The sequence below is a fragment of the Simochromis diagramma genome, unplaced genomic scaffold (assembly GCF_900408965.1).
Source record: "Simochromis diagramma unplaced genomic scaffold, fSimDia1.1 OVJJ01000603.1, whole genome shotgun sequence".
In the NCBI taxonomy this organism is placed as follows: Eukaryota; Metazoa; Chordata; class Actinopteri; order Cichliformes; family Cichlidae; genus Simochromis; species Simochromis diagramma.
The window spans coordinates 15,402,720-15,417,514 of record NW_024387414.1 but is presented as its reverse complement, the minus strand read 5'-3'; the positions used below and the strand labels follow the sequence as shown (position 1 = coordinate 15,417,514).

Genomic DNA, 14,795 nt, shown 5'->3' with positions numbered 1-14,795 from the left:
CTTGTGTTCACACACAAGTGACCCTCCTCTTGAGAGCCATTTCTCACCCCAAGCCTCAGCTCATCTGGTTTACCGCCATGCTTACCTTTAACTAAAACCAGATGTTGAGACCCACTAGAGGATGAGCCCCAATTAAAGTCACTGTACAGCTTGGTTAGATAATGATATGGGGTAGTTGTTTAAAAAGATTCATTACTGCACATTTATTACCCATTAATAGCACTTTAATGTACATAAATTAAGTTTGGTTTGAGCATTAATAAAACAACAACAAAAAAAAGATTAAGACACGAAGAGCAACACAGTTGACTGTCGCTGTTCTTTTATTGGATGAATAAAAAACCGACCATTGCAGTCTGGGAATTTGGAAAGCACTAAGAACCAGTCTAAACAGTTGGGGTAAAGTGGGATTAAGCAGAAGGTGACAGGGCTTGCAGACTGGTCTTGACGGTTGCTAGATTGGCCTTCCAGGAGCTGAGGCTGTCGTACAGCTGCTGCCACTGCTGCTTGCCAAAGGTGCGGTGTGTGCTGTGGCTGAAGGGGTGGAGATAGAATTTTTTGTTTTAAAATGACACAGGCCAAAGTCATACACAGAGCTCGATAAATGTGCTATGATAAGCTAATGACACTGCCATACAGACTTGTTTAAGACATGACTAAACACTCAAAAAGGAGGCAGGTTTGAATTTAAAAAACAAAAACAATTACATTTTCTGCAGCCTCCAGCATAACATAGATAAAAAAAGCAACCCTAATCAAAGAAGATGAAAAAATAAAGCCTCACAAATGTGAGACCTTGAATATAAACCTGAAGTTTTGTAAATGAACAGAACTGCAGTTTTTTAAAGTTGTTTCACTTCTACTTTTGAAACCAGTGAGAAGGCAACCAAGGTGATCAGAAAGTCTTGTCTTTAATAAAAAAAAACAAAAAACAGAATAATATAACAACAGAATAATGACGCAATATGTTTAGAGAACAATGTATAATGACCACATACCTCACAACAACTTTTCGCTGTGTTTGGTCGATTTTGCAGTATACCATTTTGGTCCGAACAGCTAAAATGAAAAAGCAGGTAAGAGGTGATTAAAAAACAGCAAGAGTTCTGACATTACATCAACAGGTTTGTTGTGGAAAAAAATAAAATCAAGTGGTTGTTACAAAGCAAATGCTATTTAAGATTTTAAACTGACTTGATCCCAAATTGCTGTGACATAATACACCTGGAGGTAGGAATAACCTCACAAAAATGCAGCTGCAGTTGTATGGCAGGAAAAACCATTTGCTCTAAAGATTTAACACGTGACTGGTGGAAAACATAATAACCTTATAAAAGATTTAAATTTTATGTTTAAGTGGAAGGATTTTACACGGGGAAAGATTATTTTGTAACAAAGCAAAAACATGTACCTCGTTTTTTCTCCCAAACGAAATTATATTTTCAGTGACTGTTTTGATTGATAGATTGAAATCTGTCCAGTAGATTTATATAAAGCAGTGAAGTAATGACTACTGAAATTTTTTTTTACTTATCTTATTTCTTTACTGAATAATAAAATGCAAAATTGGGACTAAACCAGAAAAAAAAATGCATTTTAATAGGCTACTATGCTTACTGATGAACAAACAATGAACTGGTCTTGTATGATTCATTAGAATCGCTTCACATCATGTTCAATCACTTTCCTTTGGGAAAGGGAGGAACGTGGCAAGAATTGTTCATACCGTCAATGACAAAAGCCTCAACGTCATCGGCTCCAATCTGCAGTTCCTGCTGCATGGTGTCAAAGGAGATCTCCTTGAATTCCACCGCCATGCCCATGAATGTCAGCAGACGCATCTTGGCCATGTTTTGCTCATGAGACAGGCCTGGAAAGCAACGTGCAGGGATCATTAAGCACAAAACAGTCACAGTCAATTAGTCTTGACTCAGGGAGTTTCCCTGTGTTAATTGTTTCTAGATTTAGGAGACTGCAGTAAGGGAATCTACTCATTAACACAAACATCACTCCACGGGGTCTGTTTTGAGAGTCCATCCTACACAAGCTTTTAATTACACTTAAACCTTTAGTAGTGAGACGATAACAACGTGAACGCACTTTTCTGTAGTGCTGACACAGCACAAGATTGTGTGAGAAACACTAGCTCCTCAAAGCACAAACGATGCTCAGCTACATGTAAACTTTAAAAGAAAATCTCATCCGTGCATTTCTATTACATATAATTAATAATCTATACACTTTTTTTTACCTTGTATTCTGGTTTCTGTTTGCATTTCCATGTGTCATGTGTATAACAGCTCACATTATGGCTACTTACCAAGAGAATCAATGAAGTCTTTGTTATTCTGGTAAAATTTGACATATGCTGCCAATTTGGCACTCACAAAGATGGTTAATAGCTGAAAAAGAAGAGGGAGAAGAGGGTCAAATGCCACTGTATGATGTACAATCAGCTTGATTGTTGTTTTGTTCACACAGGCTAAAAATTGTTATACTTATCTACGTCAGATTGCTGAAAACTGTAGACGCACCCTGAATAATTTTTTGTCATAGACTGAATGCACTCAAGTAGAAATGTTCTAGATTCCTCAAGTGAATCACTCAAACTTAATAACCAGTCTCATGTGTGACGTGGATTGTACTGTCATGACACAACATTATAAAAATAAATGCTTTATGTGCTTTGTGGAGTATGAAAGGCACTGAAAGGCAAATTGTGATGAGGGTTATTGGGGCAGATGTTTCCATTTATATACAAATATCCATCCATCCATATTCTTCTGCTTATCTGCAGCCGGGTCGTGGCGGCAGAAGCCTAATAAATAAATAATTATAAATGCTCTATGCAATCTCTAGCACTTACGTCATGGATGAGTTCCCCCTCCAAGAAGCGAACAGGTTTCAGGGTGAGCAGGTGGTCAAACAGGAAAGTGTTGGGATCTTTGAGAGCACGGACGATACATCTAAGAGACGGCAGACAGATGCGTTAATGTACTGCTGAGGAGGACAATGCTGAAGTGTAATCTCAAGCGTTCAACAAGTTCTACAAGCTTACCTGTGGGCATCAACGCGTGCTTGTGAAGCATTGTCTTCTGTGTAACTTCCAAGTAGCTCAACCATCACTTTTGCTGCAGCTTCGCTATAAAATAAATAATTATATTGTTGAAAATGCTTTCTACTGAGATATTCTATGCAGAACATTTTCATACACTCTTATGTCTAAATTTTATCTTGTCCTTTTTCTTTTCTCTTGAAGTAATCCGTACACAAAGAAACCCTGTGTGGATTCACCTTTTCTTGCAGTCAACAAGTGCTTCGTATACCAGCCTCAAAAGTGTGTGCTTCTTCTCTGTGTTCAGGTTCCAGTCAACAATCCACTTGCGCACCTGATTATGGGCACAAATACATATGATACATTAATTACAAAGGGCAAAAAGAAAATGCAGAAATATTGTTTTACTAGCTCAGTAAACCAAGGCACTGCATTATAACACTAGCAGTGTTTTTGGCCAGTCATACGGATTAATCACCATGAATGTATATACCTGATCAAGGTCAGTGGGGATGAAGGATATGGCGTTACAGGTGGCGGCCACTTTGATGAGGCTGCAGAAGACTGTGTACCTCACGGGAGTGTTCTCATCCATGCCATGGAACAAGTTACTCAGCCTGTGACACCAGAAAGTAAAAGAGATTACATAATTGCAAATAAATAAGCAACCTCTTATTTTGAAAGTTTTCAGGGAAAGGACTCGATGGGACTAACAGCTGCATTCTGAGGGAGGGTCTCTCTCCTTCACGGAACTTCACAAGCTTCTCACATAGGCTTTCAATGAGAGCCTCCTGCTTGTCTGTCTCCAGGATCAACAGCAGAGACACGATGCTGTTCATCACGCTCTCAACATCTGTGGAGAGAGAGAGGGGGCCATGAGCATTAAGACACTGTTGCACAATTTTAGGGCATTAATTGTCAAACAAACATTTAACAAGACAGCAAATTTAACCAGACAAGTTAACTTAACCCTCTGCATCCCACAACAAACATGGACAGGACACACCTGGACAGGCGGTGTGTTTCCACTACTGTTTATGTACAAAAGTGTTTTTATAGACAAAGTATATGAAGTGGCTCCAATGTTGTCAGACTCTGACACTCAGCAAATGAACACTCATGCAATGTGAGAATGTAATCAAACTGTTTATCAGAGTGTGACTTTTAAGACACTCGAGCCTAACATTATGTTGTAACCAGATGGTGTTGTTATACCCAGCTTGTTGTCCCCAAGATGGGATGGTCTGACAACAAGGAACTGTGATAATATCCTGAAAGAAATTACACGTTTTATGCATGTTCTTGTGCATTCGAGTCCTGCCTTCAGTTCAGGAGGTGAAGCCTGAGGTAAGGATGAAGAGGATGAACTAATCAAAAAGGAGCAGCAATTTTCTTCATCGCCTACCTTTATCATCGTCTCTAAGGCAGACATCGCACGCCTCGATGATCTGAGCCAGATCTACATGAAGACCGCCTTCAGCGTTCTCCTCTGAGATTTCAGCTCCTTTAGATTTAATATAGGCTCTCAGCTCTGAAGCCTGCAGTACAAAATACATTTATATTAAAAACAATACATAAAATACACAGTAAATACAGAGCATTTCAACGTTTAAGGGAACGAAAAGTGGCAAGTTACGTGCTCGCATCAGAGTGGACATTATATTTAAGAAAAAGGTATGGACGACTTTATTTATCTATACTCTTACATCTCTTTTTTGTGGCTGACTAAAATATGGACTGTAGATATATAGTGGACAGAAACAAGCAACTGTTTGAGTGAAGGTATTATCCTTTCTATATCCAGTCTGTTGAATCGTGTGTGTAGAATTTTTACGCCTTTGTTTGTTTAGATGTGCGGCTAAACAGCTAGCAACATTAGCTATTATTAAACCCCAAAAGAAACTTACGACACGCTAACCCCAAGCACGATGATCTTAAAAATATACCTATTAAATTACCTACAAGAAAATGTGGATGACAGGATATTTAACATATTTGCTTAAAATGTTTTACCACGCATATCCTAATAATAAGCGTGCAGATATCAGCTGCTACGACCGACGGTTAGCATTTTAGCTAGCGAGCATGCTAAGTTTTTTGATTGGGTATCATTTAGCGACTCATCCGCGACAATATAACGCTTATATCTACTCCACGAGTTATTGTAAACGTAGATTGTACCTGATCTTCTTCCGTTATGTCGATAAATGCTGGTACGCTCATTTTCTTGTGATTTTGTGAGCCTAGATGATGAAATCCACGCTCGCACCACTACAGAGCTCTGACCGGAAAAGAACAAGGAGACTGTGCCGGCGACAAAATTCTTCTTCCGGGTCATGTTTTGTTAAAGCCACAGTAGCCTTAACCGAAGGCTGTTGGTTGGCGCTTGTGTAATAGCCGAAGTACGTCTGTCCTTATTGCTACTTTTAAATACGCCGAGGATTAATCTAATGGACACGAATTAGACTATAATCTAATTCCTGTCCATGATGGTTTATATATTGTGAAAACTGCTAAATTGTATTTGTCATGACTTCCTCTGACTTCCATTGCCTCTAATTTATGTATTCCTCTCCTTTCCTGGAGGATTATCCCTGGATGTCTTGGATGAGAGGTGAACCTGAACCCCGTGAAAGGTTATCTGATTTAGCTGTAGTCCATCTTTGCAGACCACCATGGAAGGCCTGGCCAAGAGCTCTCCAAAGTAGGAAACACCGCCAGTGTCAAAGGGCAGTGTTCTTCACCATACACCCGCTGCCCTATGGGTGCATGTGTTGGGCCCCTATACCGTGTGGGATCCTGTGTATTGTTACAATGGCAGGTTACTTGGTGATTGAGGTGAAGAGGGTAAGTGCAGCAGGAGGTCACCCTGAAACTATGGAGTCGAGTTACTGACATCTAAGCACAGGGTGACGACACTGGAGTCTTATTAAACTCCAAGCTCCAACATTCACCTCATCTGCCATCAGGATCTGTGTATTTTTCACAAAATCGGAAACTATGGAAACCCATGACACTGCATCATCACTGGCTGGTAGTCAGTTATTTCTCATAGCACTTACAGAAAGGGAACTTAAATCTGTTGCATCGAGGATAAATAGCTCAAAATAGTGGACTGGGGGGAAATGGCTGAAGAAGCGTTTCATCATAGTGCTCGTATGATGCGTCATCTTGTTGGGAAGGCAAGTGCCTGGTACGATATCCCAGCTTCAAGATCTCCCTGCCCTTGTGAGCTGTCATGGCAAAGAATTTATAGCCATTTCTCTACAAGTGTGCTTGTGTAACACCGAGGCTTTCATTATCTGATTAACAGCTGTTGTCAAGTGCCTGGTGTATTTCAAGTCCAGAATAAGAGTTTTGTGTGCTTTGAAGCTCCAGGTGCATGTGAGACATTGTTTTTGTCTTCTTTAAAAGGTATTTAAAGTGTCATGGAATGTTATGATGCTTAATAGTCTTTATCATATTTGTCGAACAGTGCTCTGAAAATAGCACTGAAATTGGAGCGCAATAAACCTTTTAACTCAGAGGAGCCCGTACCTGGTACATGTATTAAACTGGGATTTAGTCTGTCTTATATCATTAAAAATCTAAACTGGCATAGATGACTTTAGAGGAAAGAAAATAGGCTAGCAGCAGATATCACCCTTTTTTCAGGTACTGACACTGATGTGTCTTAGGGTGTATTTTTTCCCCTCTTTTATTCATTTGTTTGTTTTTGTTGGCAGAATTTGTGAAAGGCTAGTTGTAATTCTGCTTTTGTCAAGCATTGTTCCCGTATAAGGTTGTGAAATAATGGTAGACATTGCCAAAGATTTTTCATTAAAATCTTCTCTTCTCTTGTGTTATGGTAAATTCCAATTCTCCTTTGTGTGTACGTGTGTGTGTCTGTGTTACAGTAGGTTGTTATTTTTCTCGGGGGAACAGAAAGTGATAGTTTTCATGTGTTTATCTTGTAACTATTACTTCTTTCTATTTTTTTTAAAGACTGCATTGTAGCTATAGAAAAACTTCAAAAATGACTAAAATGCAAATAAGAACTTTAGGTGTTGGTTCATGCTCCATCTTTAATATTCCTCAACCCACAGTATATGTCTGCTAAAGCTAATTGGAAACAATATTTATTGTTAAATGTCTGCACTGACTTCATCCCTATTTGCTTGAAGGGAAATTGCACACGCTTTCATGCTAAACTGCTGGCGAATTGCCTGCTCAGCCTCCTCAAAGATAAATGACTGTGTCATAATAGCTGGTTGAGCCCAGGTGTCTGTTTTCTCCCTGTCGACCAGCCAAGTGATGAGTATCCATGTAAACCAGTCTCATGGTTGTCATCCAACATGGCTGCCTACCTTCCACCCACTAATTGTCTGGTTCCCACAGTTCTGCCTGCTTTCACAGTCTCCAAAAGATCCCCTTGCTCAGACTCATCTATCAGCCAGTGACCTTGTCAGAGAGCGTCGCATGAGTAACTTCCCTATTTCTCTAGGTGGAGCAAATTGCTTGTTAATTACTTATAAGCTGACCCATCCTCCCTTAAAAAAGGTAAAAACACATACAGTTAACAAATAAAACATTAAAGTCAAAGTCTTAAGTATGAATAAGTCTAAGGCCAAAGTGTTGCATGGCATATAAAATCCTATGGGGCCAATCTGATGGGCTTTTGTTGTTCATAAATGCAGGCAAGAAATGTATACTTTGATGACCTCTGGGTTTTTATTTATTTATTTCACAATAACCAGTTTACTAGCACAGAAACTAGTAAACTGGTTATTTTATTTTATTTACCTTTTCTGCTCCATACTGAAGTTATTTTGGTTTGAAAGTTGTCTTTAATCCTCTTTAAATAGTTTTTAAAAAAGTCCTGAGGCTAAAAAAGTGCTGATTAGGTTAAATTCAACATAATTGTAAGGGCAACTGGTAATTGTGGTTAAGTCTACAGGAAATGGATATACAATAAGCCTGTGTAATGTCCTTTGCAGTTTTGTGTGTTTCATTTTCACGCTCTGAATACATGTTTGATGAGCAGTCTCATCAAACTGAATGCCTGTTTATTCTTGTGATCACTTATCTCCTCTTCAAGCAGATAATCAATCATGCACTGCAGCTAATGTCACACCTTTGCACGTGTGAAAATTTTTTTTTAGTCCACATAGAATTTCTGGTGATCGGCTGTGTTGTGTACACCTTCTAGATGGGTGAAAAAAAGTCTTTAGATCACCAGAAAAAAAAAAAATCAAATACCATTGTTATCTTACCGCTGTTATCTCACATAATGCTCCGCTTTATATCACACTGAGGATCACAGCAATCAATCAGTGTGAGTTTGCATTTGTGGTTTTGAGTTATCTGAAGTTGCTAATCCCTCAATGTGGAATTTGTGTGCTCTGTTTCAACCTAATGGCATCAGCAGGGAATAAAAGCTGCTGTTTTCCAGGAATTCTGGCGTTCCTGTCTAGATAGATTGAGTCGCTACACTAGAACTGTGGCTCTGTCGATGATGGAATGGCCTCTTGTCATCAGAGAGTGTTTATATTACACACTCTCACAGGCTAGTAGGGGCAATAAGAGTTTAAAAGTCACAGACACAGTCAAAAAAAAATCTAATGTGTTTCCACCAGGGATACATTGTGCAATGTCTGGCGCGAAGCTATAGATGCCAGAGCTCAGAAATACTAATTAGAGGCATGTTCAACTACGTGACCCTGTAACTGCAAGATTCTGTTTAGACTGTTTCATCAGTGCTGATAAATGCAATGGTGAAGACAGAGAACAGACAACCGTTAAAACTTTCTCAGTAATGAATGTAACTGACAAAAAAAAGCAGAATTGTGTTTTTTTCTTTTTCCAGAAATTATTTAGGGTTTTCAGTTCAATTCAATTCAGCTTTATTTATATCTTACCAAATCATAACAACGGAGTCGGGGCAAGGTGCTTTATACTGTACGGGAAAGATCCTACAGTATTCTGGATAAAACCACAACCATCAATCAGCCCCCCTGTGAGAAGCACTTTGTGACGGTGGGAAAGAAAAAATCTCTTTTAAGAGGAAGGAACATCTAGCAAACTGGTTGGGTAGAAGGTGGGGGAGGGGCTGAAAGAGAAAAGAAAAGAGGACAGGGAGACAGGACAATACACGGAGTAATGAAGTAAGAAGACAAGTGAATGGCATGCGGCAGTGCTATACAAAGACTTGGGAATGGAAAAAATTGAGTGGTGAAGATGTGTTGTTTACGTCACAGTGTCTCACAGTGTTGAAACAAACAAACTTAGGTTGTTGTTGTTTTCTTTTAATAGAGCAACAGACTTATTTTCCAGGCCAAACAGATCGTGTCATAAACTAGCTGTGTGCAGGCAGATGAGGACCCAAATGCAAAACTCACGGAGACAAAGGCTGAACTCAAAATCTCTGCTTTATTGCAGGCTTCACAAAGAAACAGAACTAAACTGGGAATGCTAAATCGAGGACCGAGGGAACACAGGGGAGGGAACACAGGGAAGGGAACACAGGGAAGGGAAGAGACGTTGACAACGCGACACTGAACTGAAGGAGATGTGGACATAAATACACAGAGGGTTAATGAGGGAAGTGGGAGCACACGGGGAACACAGGTGACACTGATAACCATAACAAGACACGGCAGGAGCAAACACAACACTGATGGGAGACCATCAAAGTAAAACAGGAAGCACACAGAGGCAGACCAGGGGGAGAGAGAGAGCACGGGGAGAGCACAGACATAACGGGCTGGGGAAGACAAGGAATAAAACACAAGGAGGGGAAACGCGGACTTACAGATACACAGAGGGGGCACACAGGGGGTAAAGTCACGAGGGGAAATCGAATAAGCAACATCTTAACAGAACAACCTAGGAACCATGGCATAAATAAAGAACAAAATACAAAAACACATGAAAACTAAGAATCCTGGGTCAACATGACCCAGGATCATGACAGATCGTTTACATTAGGACATCAACTTTTCCTTCCATGCTTATGAGGTATTTGCATTTTGGCCTGTGTTTTTGTTTATAGTAGGGAGTCAAACTTCTCTGATTTGTTGCTTTGTTTTTCAGAGATGCCAGTATCTGATCAGTATCTGATGATCAACCTCCTAAAGTTTAAGTACTTTTCACATCCATCCATTTTCTACATCCAGTGTACCGAAAATGTATTTCCAGTGTTGAGTCTATAACTGCATTGTTGATGTTGTTATTTTCAACATTTACATGAATGTAAAAATCATTTTAGCTCAGCTGATCACTAGAACGGATAAAAAAAATCTGAAAAAATGAGTAGAAACTCTGAAAAAGGGCCAGGTGAATGACAAATAACGACAAATAAAACAGGTGTTTTTGTGTTTTTCCACTAATGTTTACTAAACTAGAGTAAAACATTGCTGCTGTTCCTCTTCTGCTTCTGCTTTCAGGACTTTGATAGTCAGTGGATTTCTGTAAACCAATATCAATATAATAATATACAAAAGCTTTATTATATGTTTGTATCAGGACTGAGAAAATTGCAGCAAATCGGTATTTCCTTACAACCATGTGTCAGAGTTCACGGTCTCATTTTGTGCTGATTGCGGTAACTTGTATATTTTCCCATCACTGTTCGCATATCTCATAGTTATCCTGTAAACATTTCCTCACCTACCTTCAGAATGAGCCTCGAGGGTATGACAACAGTCTCTAACCGCTACAGATATCTTAAAATGTTTTCTGATGACTGTGTAAGCCTCAGCCACAGCTGCTAGGGTGCGACCGCGTGGAAGAGGTTGTGAATTACTGTAAAGAACCGATAAAGACTGACCTTGATCTTGACACACACCCATCTGCTAGGATGAGACATCACTGAGGGAAACTCACTAGTGCGGCACTGACATATGAAATGAGTGTAAAATAATAATTTACACTTTCCTCAGAATTCAAAGTTGGTTTCTTAACTTCTATAAATAATAATAATAATAATGATAATTATTATTATTATTCTCATTTCAGATTGCGGGTTAATGATGATGATGATGCGTCATATGCTTATGCTTGTACTTATACATTCCCATAAAGTGACACAAACCACTCTTAACAGAATTTTAACCTTCTGAGTCACAGATATGTCCCAGAGTGAGATGTAGGTCATGTAGTCATCTTATGGCCAGACGTTTTAATCAATGCTTTATGCAAGGTCGGTATCATTATCTTTGGTGGCTTGCACAAGGCTCATTTACCTTTTTGAAAGTAGAGATTACAAATACAAACATGTGAATAAAGTGCCTTTATTTATAGTTGTTCTTTAACAGATCACCAATAGTAGCAACAAAACAATTCAAACTCTTCTTGTCGTTGGATATCATTAAAAATGTTTTTTCTTTCTTTCTGTGCCTTAATGCTTCATTGTCCCACAACTCGTAAAGAAAATGCAGACTAACATGTTGTAATGAACAAGAGTGCTGACATTTGTTGCTGTTCGTTAATCACACACATACCACCCTGTTTCTTGTTGGTGGATGACGTGTTATTCTGCTACTGAAAATAGCTACAAGCTAAAAACTACAGTGCTCAATTTGCTTATTGTTTCATTTCCTTTTACAATTAATTCATGTATTTGTGTCTTTACTAGTGGAGTCGTGTAATGAGAAAAAAAACTAGTGTAATGATCTGTATAATTTATTGACTTTATTGAGATCAATAAAGCTTTCAGAAATGCATTTTAAAGACATTCTTTTTTTGAAAGCATTTATCTTGGTTGAGTTTTGTTAGATATACTTGTTAAGCTGCTTATTAATGCAAATATCTAATGAGCCAACCACATGGCAGCAACTCAATCATTTAAGCATGTGCCGTGGTCAAGATGACCTGCTAAAGTTCAAACTGGGCATCAGAATGAGGAAAAAAGTCATTTAAGTGTGGTGCTGTTGTTGCTGACAGATGTGCTGGTCTGAGTACTTGAGAAACTGCTGATCTACTGGAATTTTCTGCACACCAATGTCCAGGGTTTAAAGAGAATGTTCCAAAAAAGAGAAAATATCCATTTAGCAATACTTCTCCGGCAAACATACCATGCTGATGAGCGAGAGGTCAGAGAAGTATGGCCAGACTGCTTCGAGCTGATAGATAAGCAACAGTGACTCAAATAACCACTTGTTACAACCAAGATAGGAAGAAAAGACGGGCTACAGCAGCAGAAAACCACATCGGCTGCTACTCCTGTTAGCTAAGAACGCTAAACTCACACTAAACTGAGGTTGCATTTCAAGCAGATTCACCAAAACTGGACAACAGAGGTTTGTAAAAACGTTGCCTTGTCTTACAAAATTTGTGCTCTTACATTCTGATGGTAGGGTCAGAATTTGGCGTAGGCAACATGAAAGTATGGCTGCATCCTGTTTTGTATCTGCAATTAAGGCTATTGTAGGTGGTGTTTTCTTGAGACATTTCAGGCCACTTAGTACCAACCTAGCATCATTTAAACATCTGAGTATTGCTGCTGCCCATGCCTATCCCTTTATCCCTGATGACAGTGTACAGTGAATCATACAATGCTCTCATAAAGCTCAGATCATCTGAAACTGGTTTCTTGAGTTTGAAAGTGAGTTCACTGTACTCAAATGACTTCCACAGTCACCAGATCTGAGTCTAATAAAGCACCTTTGGGATGTGGTGGAATGAGAGATTTGCATCGTGGATGTGCAGCTGACAAATCTGCAGCAACTGTCATGTGAATATGGACCAAGATTGCTGAAGAATGTTTCCAACACCTTGTTGAATCCATGCCACGAAGAATTTGGGCAGTTCTGGTGGAAAAAGGGGGGCTGAGTCCCTATTGTAACTATCAAGGTGTACCTAAAAGTGGGAAGTGAGTGGATTTCCTTTTTGCATTTCACAGAGGCTCACCTACTGAAGCTTTTCAAATGAATAAAAATGGCCAATAAGAAGAAACCAGTGGGTGTTTAAAACATCACTGGACAAGTGTTGAGGCTGACACGTGACCTGTAGAACTGCACATTCTCCCACAGACCTTTCTTCTCTGTTTCTTATCTCCAGTCTGATATACCACGCTTTGAAGAGTGCTTGGAGTTGATATGGGCTAATTAAAACAAGTGTACAAGCTTTATAAAACATAGCTTGGTGTTCTCTTTAAGAAGAAAAAAGTAATTTGAAGTAAGGAACAAACAGTTCCATGTGTACCCTTCCTGTTTAACAGAAACCAGCATATTTAGAAATAAGCAGGGATTTGGGTTTTTCTGTGCCACTCTCAGCACATCAAACTAACACCTGCTGCTCTTTGGCATTTCTCTGCTGCTGTTAAATGCTATAACAAAGCTACTGCACTGCTGATTACTAATTTTTCAAAAATGTTAATAAATCATTTTAAATCAGCAGTGCTCTTGTTTTGAAAAAACAGAAACTGCCTTGTAACCTATGTTCAGATCCAATAGCTTGAACGCAGATGTTTATTAAAATGGAAAAAGTAATTTATTTTGCATCTGTCCTGCCAGGTCAAATATCTCTGTAGTTTATCATGCATCTCTCTGGCTTCTCAAATTCCCCCTTAGTCATCGTGCTGTAGAAAGTTCCAGTCTTGTGTATTTCTTGTTAGGGGTCAGAGGCAGTATTGACCATTTCCTTTCTACTGCACAGTAATGTTGTTTTAAACCCTGAGTTAACCATAGATCGATCTGAAGAATGGGTGTATTTGGGGACTGCCATTCGTCATAAGGCTTGAAAGGGTTGTTTTCTCCCGACCCTGTCACCTTTGATGAATTCCCATTAAAGGCTCCACTCTGGAAGGCACGGCCAGCGTTTGCCTTGGCTCAGACACACTGCATTTCCTCCTCTTTCTCTTTCTAAGTTTGACAAGATACTTTTAATTGTTCCACAACCTTTTGTCCATAAAGGACATCATTTTAGTTTCTGTTTGTTTGTGATGGGCGGACCACACAAGGTTTTTAAAAACTGCATTGGGAGAAATTAATTTTCTTCGCTTCTATTTTCAAATCTGCGATGTGGACATCCTCTAAATGTCAGCGTGTTCCTCAGGGATGTGGGGCTGCCTTTGCACTTGTTTATTTCCAAGAATAGAGCAAGTCGGAAAACTCTTAATCTTCTCCATGTCCGCAAACCACCCAGATGAATCTGTGCTTTAAATTTTAAGGGCATCGTAAGGTTATGACCACTGTAATGGATTTCATCAGATATGGTCAATAAATTCCTGGAATATTTCAGAAAGCAGCAATTCAAAGTACTTACCATGAGTACTGAAAGACGCATCACTGTAATTTTGCAACAATGACTGACAATTGTCTCTGTAACGCTACTTCAGCAGTTTGTCGGGTTATTTCATCACTCAAAGCAGCTTGTCACCTCTTTCCTTCACTGTTTCCTTCTCTTTTTGTTTCCCATTTCAAAAGTAACTAACCCACCACTTCTTTTTAAGTTGATTCTGGGGTCAATAACATTTCTTGAATTACATTGGAGAAAGTGATGAAAGAAACTGGTTAACACTCTTACCATGTCTCACACTAATTGTCATGATTCGGCTGTGTGGCAGGCAGGAGAGGACCCAAACGCAAACTCACGGAGACAAAACGTAAACTCAAAAACACAGCTTTAATGCTGGCAAAAGGTGAAACACGAAAACAGTACTTAACTAAACTGGGAAAGCTAAACATAAAGTATACCAGGAACCACAGGGAGAATCACACACAGCATGAGGGAGACTACGACACTGACAAAGAGAAACACA

At 39.3% G+C, this 14,795-nt stretch overlaps 1 protein-coding gene across 1 annotated transcript; it reads right to left on the bottom strand.

Moving 5' to 3' along the window:
• Window positions 1-305: 305 nt before the first annotated feature.
• On the bottom strand, window positions 306-5,373 carry eif3m (eukaryotic translation initiation factor 3, subunit M). Its single transcript, XM_040010844.1, has 11 exons — window positions 5,237-5,373; window positions 4,461-4,593; window positions 3,770-3,908; window positions 3,549-3,672; window positions 3,295-3,389; window positions 3,059-3,142; window positions 2,867-2,966; window positions 2,321-2,402; window positions 1,727-1,870; window positions 999-1,059; window positions 306-534 (listed from the first exon to the last, which is right to left on the bottom strand). Exons 1-11 carry the CDS (start codon window positions 5,276-5,278, stop codon window positions 411-413), a joined length of 1,128 nt encoding a protein of 375 aa, XP_039866778.1. The 5' UTR covers window positions 5,279-5,373; the 3' UTR covers window positions 306-410.
• Between the last annotated feature and the right edge of the window lie 9,422 nt (window positions 5,374-14,795).

What these genes read in the sequence shown, in the direction of transcription:
- eif3m (XM_040010844.1), bottom strand. Translation starts at nt 5,278, where the DNA reads ATGAGCGTACCAGCATTTATCGACATAACGGAAGAAGATCAG. An exon ending in CTTGTTGACTGCAAGAAAAG is followed by an intron (nt 3,143 to 3,294) that starts GTGAATCCACAC and finishes TTTATTTTATAG; the next exon opens with CGAAGCTGCAGCAAAAGTGA. An exon ending in TGAGGCTTTTGTCATTGACG is followed by an intron (nt 1,060 to 1,726) that starts GTATGAACAATT and finishes TTTTCATTTTAG; the next exon opens with CTGTTCGGACCAAAATGGTA.